This window comes from Cuculus canorus, chromosome Z (genome assembly GCF_017976375.1).
Source record: "Cuculus canorus isolate bCucCan1 chromosome Z, bCucCan1.pri, whole genome shotgun sequence".
Classification (NCBI taxonomy): domain Eukaryota; kingdom Metazoa; phylum Chordata; class Aves; order Cuculiformes; family Cuculidae; genus Cuculus; species Cuculus canorus.
The window spans coordinates 63,279,000-63,305,938 of record NC_071441.1 but is presented as its reverse complement, the minus strand read 5'-3'; the positions used below and the strand labels follow the sequence as shown (position 1 = coordinate 63,305,938).

The 26,939-nt window shown below is 42.5% G+C and overlaps 1 protein-coding gene across 3 annotated transcripts in view; it reads right to left on the bottom strand.

The window, feature by feature from the left end:
- SRFBP1 (serum response factor binding protein 1) overlaps positions 1-23,850 on the bottom strand; it is an 80,655-nt gene extending 56,805 nt beyond the window's left edge. For 2 of the 3 annotated variants that reach the window (XM_054054277.1, XM_009562961.2), the window contains exon 1: positions 23,715-23,850. In XM_054054277.1, the coding sequence (XP_053910252.1) occupies positions 23,715-23,744 (30 nt within the window). In that variant the 5' untranslated portion in view covers positions 23,745-23,850. Of the gene's footprint in view, positions 1-9,825; positions 9,958-23,714 lie in introns of all 3 variants that reach the window. The other variant, XM_054054276.1, reaches the window with a different exon arrangement.
- Between the last annotated feature and the right edge of the window lie 3,089 nt (positions 23,851-26,939).

The following is a 26,939-nucleotide window of genomic DNA, read 5'->3' as shown; positions in this document are numbered from 1 at the left end:
CCACATGTGATTTCATGAACCACAGGATGGGCATAACCAACAGCAAGGAGCTAGAACTCCTTCTCCTAATTGCCTGGTACCAGATCAGCAAGTCCTTTAAATGTATGTTAAATTCAGTCTGGCTGTCAATGCCCCAAAACATTAAGGGATAGTTTTGTCTGACAGAACCAAGTGCTGCAAGACTCCTTGCTATGTAAGCCAGCAAGAGGTCAATTAAGTACCAGCTCCTTTGCAACAAAATGTTAAAACTAACCATTCCATTAGCTTCTATGATTCTATGATATCACTCTACCTTGCATGAAAAGCAGCAGCAGAATCATGAGTACACAGATCAGCTGAAAGGACAACCAGTATATCAGATCACTTTTCCCTATTCTACCTTAGTTTGATTGTTTCAGTCCTGAGGTACCTGTCACTGGCAAAAGCGCATGTAGAAACTTTTATGAGAAAGGAATAATAAGAGGATAAATAAACTGTGGTAAACTGTAAAGACAGCCTTGTTTCTCTTACATTCTTTTCCACCTTCCCTCATTTACATGTCGCTTTACTTCCACATAGCACTTAACTGTTCAAAATACATAGAATCATAGAAGAGTTTTGGCTGGAAGGGACCTTCAAAGATCATGTAGACCAGCCACCCTGGCCATGGTATCAGGTTGCTCAGAGCCTGGTCCAACCTGACCTTGAATGTTTCCAGGGATGACATACCTACAGATTCTTGGGGCGAACTGTTCCATTGTTTCATCATCCTCGCTGTGAAAATCTTCCTTATGTCTAGTATAAATCTCTCGTCTTCTAGTTTAAAAACCTTTGTACTATTTCTACAAGCACTGCTAAAAAGTCTCTCCCCATCTTTCTTCTAAGCCCCATTTAAGTATTGAAAAGGCAAAATAAAGTCTCCCTAGAACCTCTTCTTTCCTAGGCTGAACAACCCCAACTCTCTCAGTCTTTCTTCATTGGAGAGATGTTCCATCATCCATGTTCATCGTTTTTGTTGCCCTCCTCTGGACTCGCTCCAACAGCCCGTCTTTCCTGTACTGAGCATCCCAAGTTGGATGTAGTGCTCCAGATGTGGTGTCACCAGAGTGAAGCAGAAGGGCAGAATCCCCTCCCTTGACCTACTGGCTACACTTCTTTTGATGTAGCCCACAATACAGTTGGCTTTCTGGACTGCTAGCACACACTGCCAGCTCATATGCAGTTTTTTTATCCACCAGTATCCCCAAGTCCTTCTTGGCCGGGCTGCTCTCAACCCCTTTATACCTCACCCTCTATTGATACTGTGGCTTGCCCCTATCCTAATGCAGGACCTTGCACTTGGCCTTGTTGAATGAGATTCAAAAAGCAGGCTAGTAAATGACACTTAATTAAATATGCACTTCATGAATCTTCATACCACCACTCTTCTGGCCAACTAGTTGTTCCCTACATAGTACAGTTCACTTCCACTCCTCATCAACAGGTCTCCAATATCCTACGGCCAAACAGTAAGCAGGTCACTCGTCTCACTCAGATTAGCACACAAGCATGCTTTGTCATTAAGTAATACATCAAGATTAATTTTTGAACCACAACAAAGCTGCTCAGCTCCAGCTGTAAGAAGATCAGTCTGCTTGCTAGAGTACTAACTTTACTAGTGATAGGAATAGGCAAACAGGGACAGTGGCAGTTGTACGCCAATTAGCCCTGCAACAATGTATGCTGCCCCTTCTTTTTGCACTGGTAGAACTCATCTCATGTTATTCATGCATTCATTTATATCGGAAGCACTTTGGACAACATCTACTGGAAGTAATTATTTGCATCCAGTAATTATTTGCACCACAGTTTATGACAGGGTTTAAAAGCAAGCAGAGGACCAGCACCTGAGCTGACTCAAAGCTCAAGATGGAAGTCGTGGAGACTGCCAGCCAACCTTATTCTTCTATGTATAATTTTGCTTTTTAATAGTTTATTTAGACTTGAAGTTCTTTAAATATTACATCAATTTGTATAACTACTTTTATGTAACATAATGTTATGATAAATTACTTTACTAACACACTTACAAAAACGAATGAAAACATATCCTGTCTTACATTTAAAATATATTGTGTTCACGTCATCTTAAAAGACTCACTTTCTCAACTTTGTTTCCAAACTTATTTTTCAAAATTTGTGTGCTGCTCAGCATTTCCAACTGAGTTTAATTAATGCTTATTTTTGCGAATGGTGGTACTGACCTTCTAAGTTACCAGTGAAAAAACTCAAGAGTCCTGAGAGCCAATGTTACAACTTTTCGCAGCTGTCCTGAAAGAGTGGAACATTATAACTTTGTGTATTCTGGAATTAAATTTGTTAATCTGGCTTCAGAGGAAATTGAGTTTGTCATCACATTGTTTGCCTGTCAGTATCCCTCCCTAGTAACTTTTGGGCTTACTAAACAGAAACCAACTTTGACAAATCAGCACAGGCCGGAGTTCCTACATGTTTTGTGAAAACTAGTAGCCAAGAAGGAGATAAGGACTAAAATTAGTAAGCCTAGCATGGAAGAAATACATGAGCAGAATTCAAATCTTTTCCACTTTGTCTGCCAATTAGTACATGCATACTCATTCTCTAGCACATCTGGCTCTGAACCAGCCACAGAACACCAGTCATCTCCTGATCCGCCAAACAGGTGGGAAGCATGGACAACAACTATAGTTACTGATTAGCCCTCAAAGAAAGCCACTCCACGGATAATACACTAAAAAAATTTAGACACAGAGAAATAACTGAGGAAGCTGTAAGACACCAGGCTTCACTGGTTCTGTAACTTGAACATACAATATATTTTACTCTAACCATATTAATTGGACTGATGTTTTTAACCTGGTGAATGAAGCTAAAAGGGAAATTAGAACACTGATAGCTTCCTGAACTAGATAGAGAGGTTCTTCTGTGCAAGATATTTAAAGTAAAAAGAGACATTTTTAGAGTTACTTCAATTAGTTTCAGCTTACACTAGTCTCACATGCCGAGAAGTCAGAGAATAAATGGGAAGCCTGTGCGACATAATAGTAGCACAACATTTGCCAAATATTCTTGTCTTAATATTACCACAAAATGCATTAATTATTTTTGTGAATCTGTCATTCAACATAACCACTGATTTTGTACTTAGACTCATTCACTTCAAAATTTCTATTTCAAAATTGCTATGTAGTTGTCATTATGAGGACACAGGAATCAAAAAGCAAAAATGTTTTCCAGTTCATTAAACAAATAAAGCTTAAAATCAGCCGAGGGTTGATGGTGGTGAAGCTGGTGAAATGTGTATTAAATAATTTCTCCATTTCTCTATAAATGTGAAAAATAAAAAAGGAACTAAGCTCTACAATTTTCAGATTGCCTATATAGTGTAACTTTTTTCGTGAAAACTGAAAGTAAAAGTAGCAAATCTTACTATGATACGAAAAATAAACGTTTCATTTAGTCTAAACTACTTTTCTTCAAACTCCTCCTAAGCAAAGGTTGTCCCTGTTCATACAGTAAGAAGAGGAATAACTACTAGAAAAACAAAAGTTAGGAAGTTTCTTTAGGTATGTGAAGACATCAAAAAGCGGAAGGTCTCAACTATCAACACCTGCTAAAGTAAAACTCAATATTAAGTTTGATTAACTTTTGTATAGAGGCAAACCATACCTCAAGTTATATCTTGCAACACTTAAAACTAATTTTCATCATATTATTATCACCAATACTGATGCATTTTTTATGAATAAGCAGCTCTCCCTGTACTACACTCCCCTTGCAAGCTGAAGGAATTTCTATGGTGCAAGTATACTACAACCAATTATAAAATTCTCTCTTGTCTCTAATCCATAACTTCTATGTCTGATGCACAAATGTGATGCTTTTAAAGTTTACGTAGAACTCCCTCTCCATAACTAGTGTCACAATACCATCACACAAACCATCACACAAAAAGTAATTAGAGAATACACCATGGAATGAGTTTTTTGTCTTAAAACTATACCTTCAAGCAATTAGTTTTCCATTAGGCAGTTGCCAAGACACCAGATCTACAAGATGTTGTCTAACTATCCCAGTATTAGTTACTAAAAACTTAGAGCAGAACTCAAGGTTTCTGGTAAAAACTTCTTTGTTGTAACAGAATAAGTGCCCTCACGTTACCCACCTATTTTAGGTATGTTATGTTTATTGTCCAGCCATTTAGAACTTCTCTCCCACACTACGTACATGTGTTGGGGGATTCCCGTCTTTTAAAGCCTGTTACTATCTTCTTCAAGTATCCAGTGATTCCACACTGAACACGTTTCACCTCCTTATGAACACTCCTCATTCCTCATCCTACGTTTTCTTGTCCAACATGCCAATCATTTTTGAATGCTGCAAACTGGAGAGCTGGGCAATCACGAACCACATGCAGTTGAACAAGGGCAAGTGCCAAATTTTGCACCTGTGACAGGGCAGCTCTGGATGTCCATACAGACTGGGGAGCAAGAGGCTGAAGAGCAGCCCTGTGGAAAGGGATTTAGGGGTTCTGGTCAATGGTAGGTTGAATGAGAGCCAGCAGTGTGCCCTGGCAGCGAAGGGGACCAACCATGTCCTGGGGTGCATCAAGCACAGCACAGCTAGCTGATCAAGGGAGGTGATGGTGCCACTCTACTCTGTACTGGTGTGGCCCTATCTGGAGAACTGTGTGCAGTTTTGAGTGCCACAGTGTAACAAGGATATCAAGCAACTGGAGAGTCACCAGAAGTAGTGAAGAAGTTGGTGAAGGTGAAGCCAGAAGAGGAGACTGAGGAGAAACTTCACAGCTTCCTAAGAAGGAGAGAAGGAGGAGCAGGTGCTGATCCCTTCTCTCCGGTGATCAATGATAGGACCGGAGGAACTGTCAGGGAGATGGGCCAAGGGAGAGTTAGGTTGGCTATTAGGAAAAGGTTTTTCACTCAGGGTGGTAGAGAACTGGAACAGGCTCCCCACAAAAGCAGTAATGGTGCCAAGCCTAACAATATTCCAGAAGCATTTGGACCATGACCTCAGACACATGGTGTGAAAGTTGGGGTTGTCCTATGCAGAAACAGGACTTGGACTCAATGGGTTTTGCAGGCCCTTTCTGAGTGTAGCCATTCCATTCCACTCCATTCCATGCCATGCTCTGCCATGCCACTCCATTCCAGCTATAGCTCCCCTTCCCTTCCTCCCATCATAGAATACTTTGGGTAAGAAGGGATCTTAAAGATAGATAAACTAGTTCCAACCCCGCTGCCACGGGCAGGGACGCCTTCCACCAGACCAGGTTGCTCAAAGCCTCATCCAACCTGGCCCTGAACACCTCCAGGGGAGGGACAGCTATGACTTCTCTGGGCAACCTGTGCCAGGGCCACCCCATCAACACAGAAAAAAGTTTCTTCCTAATACCTCATCTAAATCTCCCCTCTTTCATCTTAAAAACATCCCCTCTCACCCTATCCCTGCACCCCTTTAGAAAGAGCACCTTCCCCAACTTTGCCACAAGTCTCCTTTCAGTACCAGAAAGCTGCTCTAAGGCCTCCCAACAGCCTTCTCTACTCCAGGCTGAACAACCCCAACTCTTTTAGCCTGTCTTTATATGGGAGGTGCTCCAGCCTTCGGATCACCTTCGTGGCCTCTTGTGGCCTCACTCTGACAGATCCACGTCCTTCCTTTGCTGAGGACTCAGAACTGGACACAGAACTCTGCTCCTACAGTGGGTGGTGGCATTTCTGAAATGTCCCATGAGCAAGCAATCATGTTAATTGCACTTTTGCTTTCTATGGTCTGGAATTCCTACTTAATCAAGCTACTGAGTGCAAGTTACACTCTCCTACTCCTATGCTACTCATTTCCTCTGCAGCAGTGCCCTGACGATTTTTGCCTCTGGAAGAAATCCTTTATTCATTTCTTTGAACCAGCTGCTGTTTAAAACAGTTCTTACCAGCCACTCATGCAACCAGTCTCTACTTACTCATCTCTTCCTACATTAGCATATCTGTACTTGACCCCAAACTTTTTCTAATGTGCTTTCACAAAACAGCAAGGATGAATCATAGAATCAATTAGTTTGGAAAAGACTTTTAAGATGGAATCCAGCCACAGAACCAACACTGCTACCAAGTCTACCATTAAACCACATCCCCAGGCATCACATCTTTTAAATACCTCCAGGGAGTTCTGTGACTCAATCACTTCCCAGGTCAGCCTGTTCCAATGCTCAAGAATGCTTCCGATGAAAAACTTTTTTTCCCCATATCCAATCTAAACGTCCCATGGTGCAGCCTGAGGACGTTTCCTCTCACTCTAACACATACTGCTTGGGAGAAGAAATCAACACCTACCTCACTAGAGCCTCCCTTCAGTTAGCTCTAGGTCTTATTTGTACACACTCCAGGAGCTCAATGTCTTCCTTCTAGTAAAGGGCCCAAAACTGAGCACAGGATTCCAGGAGCTGCCTCACCAATACCAAATACAAGGACTATCACCTCTCTGTTCCTGCCAGCCACATTTTTCTGATCCAAGCCACAATGCTTCTTCGCCACCTGGGCAAAGTGCTGGCTCACATTCAGCAAACTGTCAACAAACATCCCCTGGTCCTCTTCCACCAGGCAGCTTTCCAGCCATCTGAATGGCCTCAACACTGGAGCATTGCATGGGATTGTTGTGGCCCAAGTGCAGAACTTGACACTTAGTCATGCTGGGTTGAAGCACTCAATCCCCTCATCCAGATCACTATAAAAGATATTAAACAGAATTGGCCTCAACCCTGAGCCCTAGGGAACACCGCTTGTGACTGGCTGCCAATTGGATGTAACTCTATTCACCACATCTCTTTGAGCCTGGCCATCCAGCCAGTTTTTTAATGCAGCAAAGGGTATGCCTCCTCAAGCCATGAGCAACGAGTTTCTCCAAGAGAATGCTGGGAATCAGGCAAATTATGACAAAAGCTTTACTAGGCAGTCAACATCCACAGCCTTTCCTTCATTGACTAAGCAGGCCACCATGTTACAGAAAGAGATCAGGCTGGTCAGGCAGGACCCGCCTTGTCTAAACCCATGCCGACCGGGCCTGATCACTTAGCTATCCCATAGGTGCCATGGGATGGCACTTAAGATCATCTGCTCTGTAACCTCCCCCAGCACTGTGGCCAGGCTGACAGGCCTGTGGTTCCTCAGATCCTGTTTCCAGCCCTCACTGTATACGGGCTTTGTATTTGCTAATTTCCAGCCAAGTGAGAACACCCCAGTTAGCCAGAACTGCTAATAAATAGTGGAAAGTGGCTTGCTGAGCACTTCTGCCAGTTCCTTCAGTACCTGTGAGTGGATCCCAAGAGTACAGCTGATTCTGAAAATGACAAAGATCGCCTGTTATCACAGCAAAACACTTGACATGCCGTCTACCTTATATATCATAAACACTATAAATTTAATGGAAGACGTTCCCCCAACCACTTAAAGATTCAGATATCTTCACTCAGCTTCTACTGGTTGCTTTATGCCAGTAATATACTGTATGTATTGATAACATAAAATGTGATTTCTCTTTGCCCTGCTCCACTCATTAGTTTGATTATTATTGTTTTTAAAAGGAGTGCAATTTCTTTCAATACAAAATAAATGTTACTTCAGTATTTTCTGTTTAAAAAGCACTAAGACTTATATCCTGAGGAATAAGCTTTGTTTTCCATCGGTCAATTTTATTTTGCTGGCTAGTTTGAAATTATTGACATTATCAAGGTCAGAACTGAGACAAGAAGTCCTGAACTACAGAAATAAAAAAGAGAATAAAGAAAGAATAAACACAATTTTATAGCTATTTTAATGTATGTTTGGAGATTTTTATTTGAAACTGGATTATTGTCATTATTACAGTTATTTGGAGAATGAGTAAGTCAAATCATAAGATGGCTCTCTTTTTCTAAAATAGCTTCCAAACACAGAGCTATTCCAAATTTGCTGCGTCCATTTGCACCTTACCTTAACATACAGTAACTTTCAGGAGAAAGACAAGCACCAATTCCAATATTTTACTCATGAAAATGGGAAACAAAGTCCCAATTTTACTGCTCACTCTGAGCTCCCACTTCTACCTAAATATTACTCAATTCTGCTCCTAATACGGCAATGAATTTTTGAGACTGACCTTATTACCATGCACCAGTATATAAAGGGTGTCTACCAAGAGGATGGAGACTCCTTTTTTTAAGAGGAGTCATACGGAAAAGACAAGGGGTAATGGGTATAATTTGCTACAGGAAGATTCCAACTGGATTCCAGAAGACAATAATTCACCATAAGATGAGTTAAACATCTCCCCAAGGAAGTGGTGGATTCTTCTACCCTCGACACTTTTAAGGCTCACCTTGACAGGCTTCTGGGCCATTTCATTTAAACTATATATCACCTAAAAAGGTTGGACCAGATATCCCTGAAGTCCCTTCCAACCTGGCTTCAATCAATTCTAAACACCTTGCAATTCAACTTCTCACTCTACCAAACTGCTACACAATAATATCTTTAATTGATAGTTACCCAATTCAGCTGCTGAACGGTACTTTACAACCAATGTTTGCTGGACCACAGATAAAAAGAATTTAAAGACTCTACAAACATATGATAAATTAGCTGCCAACACAACTGAATGAATCTACCCAGATCTCCAGATAGTGCACTCCAGTTTGTAAATCAGAGCCCCTAGCTAATTTTTGGTGTCAGGGAGATCTCAGTATCAAGCTTACTAACAACTTAAATAGTTCTTCAGCAACCACCACACAAATACGCTGCTGGACCCAATTCTGACCTATTTAATCAACACAAAGTTGGAATCATGCTTTTCTGTTCTGTAAGTCAGGTTACTGTAGACCAGAAAACAACAAGAATAAAAAATGATTAAAATATTTGCATCCTAAAAATAAGATAACTGATTTACATTCTAACCAATCAGTTTTGGTATATGCATACACACTGCATTAGGCTTCAAATGCCATATGAATAAACATGTGTTGTTGTGACCCACCTTTGCAATGGAAATACTGTCATGGTATTTTTTTCATATAAAATCAATACAAGAATTTAAATCCCTTTCTTTTACATGATTTAAAGGACAATCAAAAAAGTCACTGAATTTAGTAGCAGGCTACTTTTGTGCTGACAACCCTAACGAAAAAACTCTTCCCTCAATTGCTCTTCACTGACCCCTACAGCATAAGACAAACTATAAGGAATTTTTATCATTGCCATAGCAATTGGCAACTTGCAATGAATTCACAATTGATTACTATGCTCCTTCTAGGAACACACCCTCCCCCTAGCCCACACATTCTGTTAGGAAAAAAAAATCCCACCCCTTCCCTTCTACACCCATTTCAGCCTTGCTCCTTCTTCATTTGGCAGGAAGCTTCAGGCCCAGCAATGCAAAGGTTGCAGAAAGATGGCTGCAATGACAACAGAAAGCAATTAAGGACATTCAATATAATAGAACCCTTTAAAAAAAAATATTTTATGCATGCTTATATACCCATAAATTACAGCTGACAGAAGACTACACGGCATACTGTAAGTTATTCACAGTTCCTTTAAAATAAAAGTTACAAAGTTTCACATGACTGTGTTTGCATGTTTTTTTTATTATTGCACACTACCACACCAAGCAACCGCAGATGTTTTGTTTTATGAGAGCATCTTACTAGTCTACGTGGCCTACCACACACACTTTATATAAACCACTTGAGCTAAGAAAAAGTTTTCATTTCTGCCTTGAAGTACAGTAGTTTGATAATGCCTGTATACAATATTGCCAGAAGCAAAAAAACGCATAGTTTACCATGTTTAATTGCCTCGATAATCTCCTGAAACAAAATCTGTGTGAATAGCAGATCAGTATGTGCTGTTAATATTAGCATAGCTGATGATGTGGCAACTCTAGAAACTTTAGAAACAGCTGCTGTCACAGTTCCTAGGAAAAAAAAAAAAAAGCCAGAGTATAAGTTTGGAAATTTCATAAGCTTTCAAAAGACCTTTTCCTTAGGACATTTACATGGTTTGCTAAAGAATGTCAGTAATTTAACACTTGAACTGTTTTAAGCAGAATGCAAGCCCAATCTAGCACAATTTTCTTCAAGAAACTGTTGTGCTTTGATTTATTAGTAACACAAGTAATGCAGGATTTTTTACATGCATTTCCATAGAGCTGAAATCACTGCTGCCAAGTATACCAGAGTTTGAAAGGGAAGTCCTGTTTGCTTTCTAACTTTTCACAGACTTGTAATTTACAGCAAAAAGCAGAGATTTGCCAGCATACTAAGAAATAAACTCACAGAACAGATTAGCTATTAGGTCTTGAATTGTGTAGGAATTTATTTTTCCTCTGTTCTCACAACTTGTTTATAGACCTTCCCAAGACTTTAGACCAATTTCAGTGACATATGACTGTACGATCAGCTTCAAGGAAGTATTTAAGACCACATGCTACTCAGGGATATGCAGATCTTGGTAGTGCCAGAATTCATCCACAGCTTCAATTCTGACCACAGAGTACTGGTAGCTTTTCAAAAGCACCTAAGTTCTGGCCACTTGACCTTAAGAATAACTTTGAAGCGGCCACAGATGAACCTAAAACTGACTTAAGTCACCCAGAAGGCAGTGTCACTCTGATACAGCTTAACCACACTGACAGTTAGCTCAGAACAGTATCAGCACTGCTGCCCACCACCTGAAGAACAGCCTAGATGCTGGGACGCCTACCAGAACTAAAAGGCCTAAAATTACAGACCTTCTTCAATGTAAGGCAGTCTAGGACAAATGCTTCTACTTCAAGAGAGTGGATTGGCCAGCAGGATGGGTAGGTGCTGGAACAAACAAGGCTTATAAGCCAGAAACAAAATAGCAAAAGGGAACTCAACTGCAGACCAGCAAGAAGAACTTCCTCAGAGGTAGAGTTCCAGTACTACTAGAGTTGCAGTACTATCTTTGGAAAATATATTTTACGTTAATTGTTGGATAAGCAGCCTTTGGAGCGCTGCCATGGACTTATCCTAAGGAAGTGCTCTCACTGGTGAAAGATATGCCCAGGCTCCCCTCACTCCATAAAATCTACCTTCTTTGCTGGCCTAGCATGAGTACTTATTTGTATTTGTGATTAGTGCACTCTGCAGGTCATTGAGATCACAGAATTCAACACATCTCATACTGAGGGAACATATACACCAGCTTTCTCAGCTACTGGAAAGTTTTCTAACAACTAAGCCATTAAATAAAACAATACAGCATTATCCACATCAGACAGAGAAGTGACTTGAAAAAAGGCATGATGTTTTGAATTTTGAGTAGTAAGGCAACTCACAGCTCAGTCCAAGACCAGATAACTGTTCGGATACTTCACCTCTCCTAGACAGCTACAAAGCCAGTACACAGGAATATTAAATCACCCTAAAGGAACTCCTGGATTCCCACATAGCCCAGGGGATAGCACACGAAACAGATCTTTGGGGGTAGCTACTTTATTTCAAAGAGAAGCCTGGATCACCGCACTGGGCTAGCTGCCCAGTGTTTCAGACTGCTTTAAACACTGTAATGCCTACAGCACTCAGTCTCTGTTATTTTGAAAGTTTCCATCTAGGACTCTTTTTAATCACTGGGAAAGAAAGTCCAGGAATGCACTTGAAAATATCATAACTTTCTTCAGGTAACACTAGCCACTTGGATATAATACATTAAAATACTGAATGCCTACCTCAGCTTGTTCACAATAGTGAAAAGCAATTTTAAAGACAACCCAAGAAAGACCAAAGTGTTCATATTTCTGATTACCACGGCAAATACAAGAACTCATCATGCAATATTACCAAGATCAGATAAATACAAAGGCTCCTTTGGCTTCCTCTTTGAACTTTTTAGTTTTTCTGTCCTTAAGGCCTTACCACACCTGCCAGACAACACAACTGCACATCATATATCATCCTGACTATTTTAGGTTTTGATGGTTAAATGCTCTCCCCAAATCATAGAATCACCAGGATGGAAAAGACCTCTTGGATCACTGAGTCCAACCATTTCTATCTGCCATTAAGCCATGTCCCTGAGCACCTCATCTACCTGTCTTCTAAATCCCTCCAGGGATGGTGACTCAACCACCTCCCTGGGCAGCCTCTGCCAGTTCCTGATGACCCTTTCTGTGAAAAATTTATTCTTAATGTCCAGCATGAACCTCCCCTGGTGGAGCTTGAGGCCATTCCACCTTGTCCTGTCCCCTATCTCTTGGGAGAAGAGGCCAGCACCCTCCTCTCTACAACCTCCTTTCAGGTAGTTGTAGAGAGCAACAAGCTCTCCCCTCAGCCTCTTCTTCTCAAGGCTAAACAACCTCAGCTCTCTCAGCTGCTCCTCATAAGACTTGTTCTCCAGCCCCTTCACCAGCTTGGTTGCTCTTCTCTGGACATGCTCCAGAGCCTCAACATCCTTCTCGTAGCGAGGGGCCCAGAACTGAACACAGGATTCGAGGAGCGGTCTCACCAGTGCCGAGTACAGAGGGAGAATAACCTCCCTGGATCTGTGGCCGTGCCATTTCTGACACAAGCCAAGATGCCACTGGTCTTCTTGGACAAGTGAACACACTGCTTGCGCATTCCTGCTGCTCTCACTCCCTTTAAGACCCTGCTACCATAATCAGTAGAAAGAAACTACCCTAGTGGGTAGTTTCTAGTTTCTAGTTTCCTAGTGGGCAGAACATTTACTCTGTTCACAGAAGAGGGAGGCAGGACCATGAGGCTGGAATAAGTGAGGAGCAAGTAGGAATGAGAAGCCCTGACTTCAGAAGCAATGAGTCTAGGTGAAATTAGTCAGAAAATCACATTCCAGGGGACATACCACATGCCTGAGACACCACACACTGAACAGCAAAGCAATTCTACACAAAAAAACCTTATATGAAATGCCTGTTCCAGTTTCTGTAGTCTAAAATGTGGGGAAAATAATTAAGAAACAAAATCTTTAATTTGATGTGTAAATTTTCACCTTAAGTCAATAAAAACACGAGTATGACGTCTGAATGATGCTGCAGTCATAAAGCTGAAGAAGCCTGAAAATAAGGAATATCTTACATTAACCATGGTGAAGTCTCAAACTTGCTTTGTATGGAAAGTTCCTCTTCAAAACTAGTCATCATTAAATGACAGAAAACTTTAAAGTTAATTCCATTGTAGATCAATTTAAGACTGACATTCATATAAGCACTCTGGACCTACAGAAATACATAAAGGACTTGCACAGGTAAGTAATCAGGTCTTTCACATTTAATGCACCTTAAAAAAATTACGACGCAGTTCCTGGCTATAGAAACTCAATTCAGCTTCACGAGGAGCGCATGACCCTCTCAAATTCCTCCTCCCCATGCTTTAATGATTCCAACTTCTTTCACTGCTATATAGAAATTATGGTCACCAAAAGCGATTTACTTTTAAAAGCAAGTATTGGCCTCTCAGCAATTTCTGAGTGAAGGCATATATAAATGCAATTTCAGTAACCAATTTTCTACTTACTTGTGTTATCTTAGCTGTGTCTGACCACCGTATGACAAACTCCACAGAAACCCATGCTACACCAGGCCAACCCCACCTTTATACTAGCATCTTCAAATACACATTCACTTCTAGTTGCAGTGTGGTAAGAGATCCAAGTTTCACAGAATTACAGACACAACTCAGACTGCAGTTTCAGACTTGCAGAGACTGTATATCAGTCTTTCTTCACAAGTTAAGGTTATTTCCCATGGCTTTTTGTCCGATTTTTTCCATAATCAGCCACACTATCCGTCTTTGACTTTGTTGTACACCAGCCTATATCTGTAGTCACACATCCAGATTGCTTTCTAAACATATAATTCATCTAAATTGCAGTGCGGATAACTCAGAGTTCAGAATGTCAGTTCTAACTCTAAAGAAAATAAGGGCCTGAGTACTGCCATGTTGGGCATCACAACACAAAGTGGTGGGACTCAAAACACTACTGAATGGCATCTACAACTTCCACTACTAAGGTCGCTATGTAACATTTTTAAAATCTGCACTTTCTTTAGCAGATTGAAAAATGCATGTCCACACATAGTACTCTGAAGATACACTTTTATCTTGACTGTGACTTTCAGGAACACTTCAATCGTGGACGACACGCATTATGTAGACATCAGCTTTTATTATCTAAAAATCAAAGCTTTGTAAAATAAAACTCAACCTTCTCTAATTCAGTAAAGGGTACTTAATATTTCTACAAAGAGGCATCATTTTGGATGCTTGGAATTAATTATTAAACACAAATTTAAGATAAAAATTCACTTTATACCAAAGCTTCCACGCTCAAACAAGTCTGACAAATTCATATGTCACAGAATCATAGAATCACTAGGCTGGGAGGGACCCACTGGATCACAGAGTCCAACCATTCCTAACAATCCCTAAACCATGCCCCTCAGCACCTCATACACCCATCACTTAAACACCTCCAGGGAAGGTGACTCAACCACCTCCCTGGGCAGCCTCTGCCAGTGCCCAATGACTCCTTCTTGTGAAAAATTTTTTCCTGATGTCCAGCATGAACCTCCCCTGGTGGAGCCTGAGGCCATTCCCTCTTGTCCTGTCCCCTGTCACCTGGAAGAAGAGGCCAGCACCCTCCTCTCCACAACCTCCTTGCAGGTAGTTGTAGAGAGAAATAAGGTCTCCCCTCAGCCTCCTCTTCTCCAGGCTAAACAACCCCAGCTCTCTCAGCCATCCCTCATAAGACTTGTTCTCCAGTCCCCTCACCAGCTTTGCTGCTCTTCTCTGGACACGCTCCAGAGCCTCTACATCCTTCTTGTGGTAAGGGGCCCAGAACTGAACACAGGTTTCAAGGTGCGGTCTCACCAGTGCTGAGTACAGAGGGGGAATAACCTCCCTGGACTTGTTGGTCATGCCGTTTCTGACACAAGCCAAGATGCCACTGGTCTTCTTGGCCACCTGGGCACACCGCTGGCTCATGTTCAGTCAGCTGTCAACCAACACCCCCAGGTCCTTCTCTTCTAGGCAGCTTTCTAGCCAGACTTCTCCTAGTCTGTAGCACTGCATAGGGTTGTTGTGCCCCAAGTGCAGGACCCGGCATTTGACCTTGTTAAACCTCATGCCATTGGTCTCAGCCCTGAGGTCCAGCCTGTTCAGATCCCTTTGCAGAGCCTCCCTACTCTCCAGCAGATCCACACTTCCACCCAGCTTAGTGTCACCTGCAATATCTTATTGTATCGCTTTTGTCTGCATTTCTCAAAGTCAAGAGTGCCATTAGGTGATAGTTAAGTGTTCGGGTCATTGATAAAAACATTGAACAGAGCTGGACCCAATACCAAGCCCTGGGGAACCCCACTGGTAACCGGCCTCCAGCTGGAGTTAACTCCATTTAGCACCACTCTCTGGGCCCGGCCATCCAACCAGTTTTCAACCCAGGAGAGTGTGCGCCTGTGCAGGCCAGAGGCTGACAGTTACTGAATCAGAAACCTGTGAGAAACTGTGTCAAAGGCTTCACTGAAGTCCAAGAAGACTACATCCAAAGGCTTTACTGAAGTCCCAGAAGACTACATCCACAGCCTTTCCCTCATGCAGTAGTCAAGTCACTGTCATAGAAGGCGATCAGGTTAGTTTGGTGAGACCTGCCTTTCATGAACCTGTGTTGACTGGGCCTGATCACCTGGTTCTCTTGCACGTGCTTCATGATAGCACTCAAGATCACCTGTTCCATCACATGTCCCATGGACCGAAACAACTCTCAGCTCTGAGAAGATATCTTGCTTTACATAACATGACGCCTTACTAAGATCCAACATAGCCACTACAGCACAAACCCACTAATTTTTAAAACAATTCAGACATCATTTGCATTAAGTTCAAGAGTTTTCTGCAGCTTAATTCCTTGAGGCAGTTGTAAGCAGAATTTAATTTCAAAACAGAAAAAAAGCAGAGAGATAACTGTATTTCTTGCAATAAGATGATATTGGTAGTAGAGCACAACTGTAAGAGCAGAACAACACAATTTAAGAATCATGGATTCTGAAAAAACACAAATCTAGGTTGATTCCTATTCAAAAGCTTCAGTTTCATACTATTGCACATTGTATGCAATAGTAGATCAACAACCATTTTTCACATTGAACATAAGCTACCTCCCTTTAAAATTGTCCGTGTATGTGGCAGTTGATGATTATGTGCTGCCATCTAGCAAATGTTCCCAGAAAAGTTTAACTTTGGAAACTATACTGTGACAAGACATCTGAAAATTCTTAGAAAGAACATACATAAGAAAACATACAAGACAGTGACAGGTTTATAAAATATTCCTTCGGCCTGCATGCCTATAAAATTAAACATGTGATAAGAGTACAACTGGGCTTAGTACAGACAAACTCTCCAAGAGAATGATCATTTGCAGTTTATACATAATTATTGCAAACTTGAACTTGTTCATTCCACAAGTTATGTTTTCCCTTGTATAAAACAACATGATGAATAGAAAAAGGTAAACATAGCATACGCCTTTCTCAGAAACTGTCTACACTGTTTCCCTTTGTTCTGTCTTTTTGTAGCCTTTAATTCCCCTGCCCTTTCTGCAGTCCTCCACTCCTACCCCCTTCATCCCTGGGCACAGAAATTAAAATGCAATAATCCCATACAAGAATTAGATCTTTGAATTACAAAAAAAACCTGGGTTTTAACTCTTTTCAATCTTAATTTTTCAGCCATAAAGTCACACTGTAACCGTACTGCTATAATTGCCAGCAGCAAGCCGGCAAGCTCCTTAATATTGCTGTACATTGCTAACTGTGGGTTCTCCCAAGATACTGCTTTTTGCTGTTACTGTCTAGGTGTATATGCAATTAGAGAAACTTTGGCACAATAACCACTTTTCAACATGGAAATAGCATGAGTTTCTGAAGTTGCTGCACTGATACAGAGAACATTACATAAAAAAATTAAATAAATTATGAACAGAATGTCTAATTATTCTGTGAAGAGCTGTGCAATTATGAGTGATTTCTTATCTTTTCCACCTCATTCTAATTACTGCAATTCCCTTTTATTTTCACCCATGATCCTTACCACTGTACAGCAACTTCAGATCTTATTTATGAAATCACCTAAACAGTGCAGTATTTTCATTCTTTCTTCCTTATCTGATCAGATCAATTGGGAGCATGTAGTTTCATGGGGGCACTATTCTTTAACCAAATAATAATTTTAAAAAACCCTGAACTTTTGAGGTCTCAACTCTTTTCCAAACCCTCTGGAATCTGCCTATGAATTCAAAACCTGTCAAGAAAGGAGACACATATCACAGTCTTTTCTTTGCCTTGCCTCCTTGGAGGATTAGGTTTTCATAATAATAATAATATTCAACTTCAAAGTTTCTTTAGTGATAAGAAGTTAAATCACCACCCAATTAAATGTCCTTTAATTTCAAAATACATATACACTTTACTTCTTTATAATAATGGAACCAAAGGCTTCATTTTTACACTGTACTAACAAAACCTTCCTTTAAGAGTGTGAAGTCTTTTTTTTGTTTTCACGAGACCAAGTCCTGCCACTGAACTGAAGCTGCCTACTAAAGTTGAAATGCTCCTTCCTATTCAGAAATAAGCTAAACAAGTACATCTTGCCTGTGCAATGCAGATCTGTTTAACTTTCACTTACAACAATACAGTTCATAGGAATGCTGTACACACTGCAGAACAAGGAAATTTTTGGATATGGACAACTTTCTGTTTCGTTAGTTACTAGTATCAAACATGTAACAGGAAGTAATGAAACTAAGGGTCAATTAACTTTTAAAAAGTACCAATGAATGTTACCGAGAGACACTATGGTTATACTATTTGTTCTTCCTGTAAATAAAACATCAATTGGTAAAAAAAAAATTGAAACCTATCATCCTACTATTTGTCAAGAATCCTTCATTTAGTAGGCCATTATAGCTTATGATATCAATTAACAGCAGAACTCTGCCTTTGCCAGAAAAAAAACCCTGTAATATGCAAATGAAATACGACTGAATTTACAGGGGTTTACACAGAACTACTGTAAATTTAGCTAAGACAGACAGGTTTATCAGCTATATAAGCTTTCTACAGGGTGTAAGAGCATTCAGTCCCTGTATGTAGAAAATCAGGCAGGAAAGGGAAGAGATCGGCATGGCTGAGTTGAGACCTGCTGGTCAAACTAAAAAGACGGCGGCACTACACAGGCAGTGCAAGCAGGGACAGGGAACTTGGGACGTGTATATAGACGCTGCCCGATTGTGTAGGGATGAGGTCAGGAAGGCGAAGGCACAGCTGGAGCTGAACTTGGTAAGGGAAGTGAAGACCAGCCACAAGGGCTTCTACAGGTATATCAATCAAAAGAGGAAGATCAAAGAGAATGTACCTCCACTGATGACTGGAAATGGGGATCACGTATCAACAAATGAGGAAAAGGCTGAGGTACTGAACAACTTTTTCGCCTCAGTCTTTACCAATAACTGCTCTCCTCGCTGCTCCTGGGTCATGGGACAGCAAGATGGTGACCATGGGAGTTGACCCCCTCCCACAGTAGAGAAGGATCAGGTTCACAAACACCTGAGGAACCTGAACATATATAAGTCTATGGGACCAGATGAGATGCATCTGAGAGTCCTGAGGGAATTGGCAGATGTAGTTGCCAAACCACTCTCCAGGATATTCGAGAAGTCATGGCAATCAGGAGAAGTCCCTGGTGACTGGAAGAAGGGTAACGTTACGACTTTTAAAAAGGGTAGAAAAGATGACCCTGAGAACTACCGACCCGTCAGCCTCATCTCTGTGCCTAGGAAGATCATGGAACACGTCCTTCTGGAAGCTATCCTAAAGCACATGGAGGACAGGGAGGTGATTAATGGCAGCCAGCATGGTTTCACCAGGGACAAGTCCTGTCTGACCAACTTGGTGGCTTTCTATGATGTGGTAACCGCAGCAGTGGGCACGGGTGAACTGACAGATGTGATCTATCTAGACTTCTGTAAAGCCTTTGACACAGTACCCCAAAACATCCTTCTCTCTAAATCGGAGAGAGATGGATTTGAGGGGTGGACAGTAAGATGGATAAGAAACTGGTTAGATGGTCGTATTCAAACAGTAGTGGTCAATGGCTCAAAGTCCAGATGGAGATCTGTGACAAGTGGTGACCCTCAGAGCTCCGTACCGGGACTGGTGCCGTTCAATATCTTTATCAATGATATTCACTGCAAGATTGAGTGCACCCTCAGCAAGTTTGTGGATGACACCAAGCTGAGTGGTGTAGCTGCCACAACGGAAGGATGGGATGTCATCCAGTGGGACCTGGACAGGCTGGAGAAGCGGGACTCTGAGAACATCATGAGGTTCAACAAGGCCAAGTGCAAGGTCCTGCACTTGGGTCGGGGCAATCCCCATTTTCAGTATACGATGGTCGATGATGTGCTTGAGAGCTGCCCTGCAGAGAAGGACTTGGGGGTGCTGGTTGATAAGAAGCTCGACATGAGCCGGCAACGTGCGCTCGCAGCCCAGAAGGCCAATCGTATTCTGGGCTGCATCAAAAGAAGCGTGGCCAGCAGGTCTAGGGAAGTGATTCTGCCACTCTACTCCTCTCTTGTGAGACCTCAGCTGGAGTACTGTGTCCAGTTCTGGAATCCTCAATGTAAGAAGGACATGGAGCTGTTGGAACGGGTCCAGAGGACAGCTACAAAGATGATTGAAGGGCTGCAGCACCTTCCCTACGAGGACAGACTGAGAGAGTTGGGCTTGTTCAGTCTGGAGAAGAGAAGGCTCAGAGGAGATCTTATAGTGACCTTCCAGTACCTGAAAGGGGCCTAGAGGAAAGCTGGAGAGGGGCTATTCATAAAGGCTTGTGGGGACAGGACCAGGGGGAACAGGTATAAACTGGAGAGGGGCAGATTTAGACTGGACATTAGGAAGAATTTGAGACACGAGAGTGGTGAGACAGTGGAACAGGTTGCCCAGGGATGTTGCGGATGCTCCCCAGATTGGAACTAGATGATCTTTAAGGTCCTTTCCAACCCTAACTATACTGTGATACTAGGATACTAGGATAAGGACCATGAAGTTCTTTCTTCAACAGCTACCATTATGCCTCTTTGATACAGCCTAAATGGGGGAAGAAAGTCGTACAATCCCTAGCATTGGTTGATTGCAGAACGACAAAGGTGCTTTTTAATTACAGGGAATCCTATTCTTATCAAACTGGAAGAACGTACCAAAGATATTTAATAGCTTGTTTAAAATATGAGACTTTCTAAAATCATAATTTTATTCATGCTCAAATCCTACCATTCTGCCTATATTAGAGGAATATAAATATTTTACCAATCTTTACAAGAGCATCTCAGTATCTTCAGTGTTTATTAAAATACACAGAGGATACACAAATACTGGTAGTGAAAACATTTATTTCAGATTTTATGACTTGTCACTACAGTAATTAATACAGGTCTGATGCTTATAAAAATGCATAGGTGTAGAAATGGAAAAAAATGTTTAATCTATTCACACTAGGTCTCCATCCTACTTTTAGCCAGTCTGACCTTGTGTCTCCCTTGACAAGACAGCATCCAGGATTTCAGTCTCTGTACTACCTTATGTCTCAGATGGACCTGTTATTAGAGAGTGACCATTTTCTGTCTGAGCTCTGATGAAAGCTCTCAACTGCAAAAAAGCTAAGAACTTACTTTGAATTTCCTCCTAGGACAGCATGATGTTTTAACTATAGGAAGGAACAGCATCCCCAGTGTCCTTACTGAAATTTTTCAATCTTTTGTACAGAAACTCACTATATTTTTTACTTTTTTTTAAGAACTGTGTGGTCATTCCTCAGTCAAATAATGCTGCTTTTTTTTATCCTTTGCTATACAAGCATCTCTTTGGTGAATCACCACCTGAACTCAATCAATCAAAAAAATTCCTACTTCAACAGCAAATGAAATACTCTCTTCAGTTATTCACTGGTATATTTTAATATGAAATTACTCACACTTGACATTACATTTGTTAATAGCAAGGACCAAAAGCCTGTAATAAATTAGTGAATAAATATCTATGTTTTATATAATATCAAGATACATTTTTCTGACAAACAGCCCACCTCTCAAGTTTTTGACCTGCAAATCAACCTTCCTCAGAGTTACTATATACTTAGAACATAAAACCTAATTTAAATGCAAGAATAATCTGAGAATGCTTTCATAATCTTTCATTTCAGTTCGCTGATGAGAAATAGTAACTTTAACCACACTGAATTATCTAACAATCCGTTAAGCTTACAATGCCATTTGCAGAAGCTGACACAACATATGCAAAACTGTCAGCTACTGTTTAGGTGCTGTAACAGCAGTTTAAGTAGGCTGATTTAGTCAAGTTAACCTTATCATACACAACTATTTGTAAACGTGTATTCAAAAGTCACAGAGGTGAAACACACCTAATTTAACTCATGTTCTAGAGCAGAAAAAAATCTCTAAGAAATATGAAACACCAAACTTCTCACAGAAAAGGAAAAATTTAGCTCTAACACATTAGTTTTCAGTTCTCGGCTCCTCTACCTCCAAAAAAGGCAACATCATATGTTTGCTATGCAGGAGACAGCTTAAACTTTGGTAGGTCTGCTAAAATCACCTGCAAAACTTCAGTGAGAACACAAGCACAGTAAAACATGACACAAAACAATGATGTTGTGACACTCAATGACAGGATGTTGAACTGAGGCATAGATGTCGACAACTGGTGGGCAATCCCCTAAAGGTGGCTGTACAGATCATACTTCACACAAGACGTTATCATCAACAAAGAATGAACAGTGTGTGGAAAAACACTGTTTAGAAGAAAACATGCTGTTAGAGGATCATTTTGTCTAACTTTCAAAAAACACAATTACTTACATGAAACTTAACTCTACATTAGCTTAAAGAAAAAACATCCTACTTTTTGTAATACTAACTATTTCTATTATTTAGAGATGAGTCTTAGAGAGTTTACTTGCTGGCATTTTTGGTATCATTTCAGGGACTGGAAGGCTGCTATAAAGGCTGCCTGTCCCCATAGCAGAGGTGCTCCAGCCATTGGATCAGCTCCAGCCATTGGATCATCTTCATAGCCCTCCTCAGTACCTTTTCCAATAGCTCCATATCTTTTTCATGTTGGGGATATGCATGTAAGTGGGAAATATATTCTCTAATCATTTCTTGTCTTGCTGGACATGACTGATGGAGATCACACCCTCACGCTGCACAGGCATGATAAAAAATGTTTACTTCCTGAAACTTCAAAACAAGTCTTAGACAGTTTATTTGCCCGCATATTTCTTCACAATGAGGGTGGTAAGAGACTGGCACAGGTCACCCAGGGAACTTGTGGCTACCCCATCCCTGGAGGTGTTCAAGGCCAGGCTGGATGGGGCCTTGAGCAGCCTGGTGTGGTGGGAGGTGTCCTTGCCCATGGCAGGGCGGGTGGAACTGGATGGGCTCTAATATCCCTTCCAACTCAAATCATTCTATAATTCTATGACATTAGTTATCACAAACAATACACAGTATGTGGAAAAACACTGTTTGAAAGAAAACATGCTATCAGAGGAACAATCAGTCTAACTTTCCTACACCTGGGTTGGGGCAATCCCTATTTCAGCACACAGTGGGGGATGACGTGATTGAGAGCTGCCCTGCAGAGAAAGACTTGGTGCTGGCTGACGAGAAGCTCAACATGAACCTGAAATGTTCACTTGCAGCCCAGGAGGCCAACTGTATCCTGGGCTGCAACATAAGAAAGTGGCCAGCAAGGCAAGGGGGGGGATTCTGCCCCTCTATTCCTCTCTCCTGAGACCTCATCTGGAACATTGTGTCCGGTTCTGGAATCCTCAACATAACAAGGTTGTGGGACTGTTGGAACGAGTCCAAAGAATGCTACAAAGATGATCAGAGGGCTGGAGCACCTCCATACAGGTCAGGCTGAGAGAGCTGGGGTTGTTCAGCCTGGGGAAGAGATGGCTCCGAGATCTTATAGAGACCTTCCAGTACCTGAAAAGGGCCTACAGGAAAGCAGTGACAGAACACAAAGACTTCTAGTGATAGGACTAGGGACAACGGGTATAAACTGAAGAGAGGCAAATTTAGCTAGACATAACGAAGAATTTCTTCGTGATGAAAGTGGTGAGACACTGGCACAGGTTGCCCAGGGAAGCTATGGCTGCCCTATCCCTGGAGGTGTTCAAGGCCAGACTGGATGAGGCCTTGGGCAGCCTGATCTAGTGGGACGTGTCCCTCCCCATGGCAAGGGGTGGAACTAGATGGGGTTTAAGGTCCCTTCCATCCCAAACTATTCTATAATTCTACGAATACAATTACTCGGATGAACATTGACTCCACTTTAACCTATATCAAAAATATTACACTCTTTGCAACACTAACTACTTCTTGTGTCACCACCATCACGCAGCCCTTTCCCCAAGAGCCAGCATGGGACGGCAGCAGCCGCCTGGGGCCACATGGGCGACACACGGCCACCCCAGGCCCGTCCCGCTGCGGGCAGCCCCGCCAGCCCCAGGGCGGTGGGGTCGGGTCGGTCCCGGGCGCCGGCAGGGCCACAAGCGCCGCTTCGCTCCCGCCCCGCCTCCTAGCTCCCTCCCCGCGGCCTTCGCATCGGCTCACCTCGTTGTTGAGGTTCAGCACAGGCGCCATGCCCGCGGTTCGGGACCCGCCGCCGACTCCCTCAGCCCACGCCGTCGCACGGGGTACTGCGAACTGAAAACGCGCGCATGCGCAGTGCGCGCGCCGGACGGGCTGCTCCTCTCGTTGGTAGCGACGCTCTAGGCCGGCGGCAACTCGAATGCTCTGCTCATTGACTCACTAGCGTTCGGGCTGGGAGGGACCTCAAAGCCCACCCAGTTCGACCCCCCTGCCATGGGCAGGGACACCTCCCATTAGCTAGACTCATAGAATTATAGACTTATAGCATCATAGCATCCTGGAGTCGTAGAATGGTGTGGGCTGGAAAGAACCAGAGGAGGCTACAAATATGATCCGAGGGCTGGAGCACCTCCCATACAAGAACAGGCTGAGAAAGTTGGGGTTGTTCAGCGTGGAGAGGACAAGGCTCCAAGGAGGTCCAGTACCTGAAGGGGCTACAAGAAAGCTGGGGAGGAACTGTTTACAAAGGCTTGTGGTGATAGGACCAGGGGCAATGGCTATAAACTGGAGAGGGTCAGATTTAGACTAGACGTAAGGAGCAATTTCTTCACCATGAGAGTGGTGAGGCCCTGGCACAGTTGCCCAGGGAAGCTGTGACTGCTCCATCCCTGGAGTTGTTCGAAGCCACAGAGAGTTTAGAAGCATAGAATGGTTTGAGATGGAAGGAACCTTAAAGCCCATCCAGTTCCAACCCCCCTGCCGTGGGCAGAGACACCTCCCACACCTCCCAGCATCAGGCTGCCCAAGGCCCTATCCAACCTGGCCTCGAACGCTCCTGTGCCAGTGCCTCACCACCCTTATTGTGAAGAATTTGGGATGAGGTTTAACAAGACCAAATGCCGGGTCCTGCACTTAGGGCACAACAACCCTATGCAGCGCTACAGACTGGGGGAAGAATGGCTGGAGAGCTGCACAGAAGAGAAGGACCTGGGGGTGCTGGTTGACAGCCGACTGAACATGAGCCAGCAGTGTGCCCAGGTGGCCAAGAAGGCCAATGGCATCTTGGCTTGTATCAGAAATGGGGTCACCAGCAGGTCCAGGGAGGTTATTCTCCCTCTGTACTCGGCACTGGTGAGACCGCACCTCGAATACTGTGTTCAGTTCTGGGCCCCTCACCACAAGAAGGATGTTGAGGCTCTGGAGCGTGTCCAGAGAAGAGCAACAAAGCTGGTGAGGGGGCTGGAGAACAAGTCTTATGAGGAGCGGCTGAGAGAGCTGGGGTTGTTTAGCCTTGAGAAGAGGAGGCTGAGGGGAGACCTTATTACTCTCTACAACTACCTGAAAGGAGGTTGTGGAGAGGAGGGAGCTGGCCTCTTCTCCCAAGTGACAGGGGACAGGACTAGAGGGAATGGCCTGAAGCTCCGTCAGGGGAGGTTCAGGTTGGATATCAGAAAAAAATTCTTCACAGTAAGAGTCATTGGGTACTGGAACAGGCTGCCCAGGGAGGTGGTCGAGTCGCCTTCCCTGGAGGTGTTTAAGGAACGGGTGGATGAAGTACTTAGGGACATGGTTTAGGGAGTGTTAGGAACGGTTGGACTCGATGATCCAATGGGTCCTTTCCAACCTTGTGTGATTCTGTGATTCTGATTCTGTGATTCTGTGACCTTATAGCAGCCTTTCAGTACGGAAAGGAGCTACAGAATGTATGGGGGAAGGGCGCTTAAGGATCAGGGAGTGCAGGGCTAGGATGAAGGGGGATGGTTTTAAGCAGAAAAAGGGGAGATTTAGATTAGATATTAGGAAGAAATGTTTTCCTGTGAGGGTGGTGAAACCCTGGCACAGGTTGCCCAGAGAAGTGGTGGCTGCCCCATCCCCGGAGGTGTTCAAGGCCAGGTTGGGTGAGACTTCGAGCAGCCTGTTGTGGTGGGACATGTCCCTGCCCGTGGCAGGCAGTTGGAACTGGATGAGCTTTTAGGTCCCCTCCAACCCAAACTATTCTATGATTCTCCTAAAAAAGATCATTTGAGCAAGTGGTGAACAGTGCCGTGCTTCAAGGCTTTGCTTTATCCTCCTCCTCCCCACTTTCTGCTACAACACAAAACTGTTTTCAAACTGCTTTAACATTTTCAGATTAATTTCTCCATTTGCACAGAGGGCAGAGCACAAGTTGGGCAGAAATCAAGTTGCCTGAAGCTTTAGCTCTGTAAACTTTTATATACACAATCAATTCTAAGTCAAGGTAGGTAAGTGTGGCCAAGCCTATATCTCAGACTTTTGCAAGATCTCTGCCTGAAAAGTTTGGCCAAGTTTCATCAGAACTTTTTTCACTTTATTTCCATTTTATTGTTCTAAAAGGAATTGTTGATTTAAATTGTTACAGATATTTTTCTCTTTTACTGAAACATGACTTTTAGAAACCTCATGCCTAAACATAAACAAGTCTTAGCATGCCTGGAGAATGAATCAGTTATTGTTTCATGTTACTGTTTGTCTATTGTAGTATTCAAAAGAACTGGGATCATGTTTGAAAATATTTTGGGACTTTTTTTTTTAAATGCAACTCCTTTTTTGTTTATTCAAATGAAATCAATTTCAGGAAATTCTTTAGATATTCAACAGCAATTAGCTGGTCCCTGGATGGCACTGTTGTGCAGGGAATTCTGCTTTGAATTACGAATATTTATATAAGTACAACTGTTGTCAGCTGTTTCTGTAGTGCATTTTTTTTCTGCAGGACCTAGCACTTAGATCTTGCTGCATTTTAATGTTTGATATCTAACTGGTGCTCAGGCATCTCTTGTAAGTGAACTTGAGTTTTACTTGCAGGTGAGATCAGGACAGCTAGTCCTTTGAAATAAAACTTTCAACTTCCATTTAGGATGTTTCAGAAAGTGGTACTGGTTTTCAGTAGCAGTCTATATTTCAGCTGGCTCAATAAACAGCCCTTCATAATGGGTTACAGTTATTTTGTTCCAACTGGCACTGAAATTCATGTTAAAAAGATAGTCACCGAGAGTGCTTTGGCTCTAACTGTAGATGAGAGCTATTTACCACAGCTGCTCTTTCAGTATAAATTCTGGCTTGGGCAGTTATATCGAGAATACCTAAAGACAGCTGACTGTCATCTTTGCTTTTTTGTACCACTTGTGTCAAGCAGCTACAGTGTTCTCCATGATAAGTAGCTGCATTTGATTATACCTGCACATAAAGTGGTCTTGGATGTGAGGCACTCAATACTGTCAATAT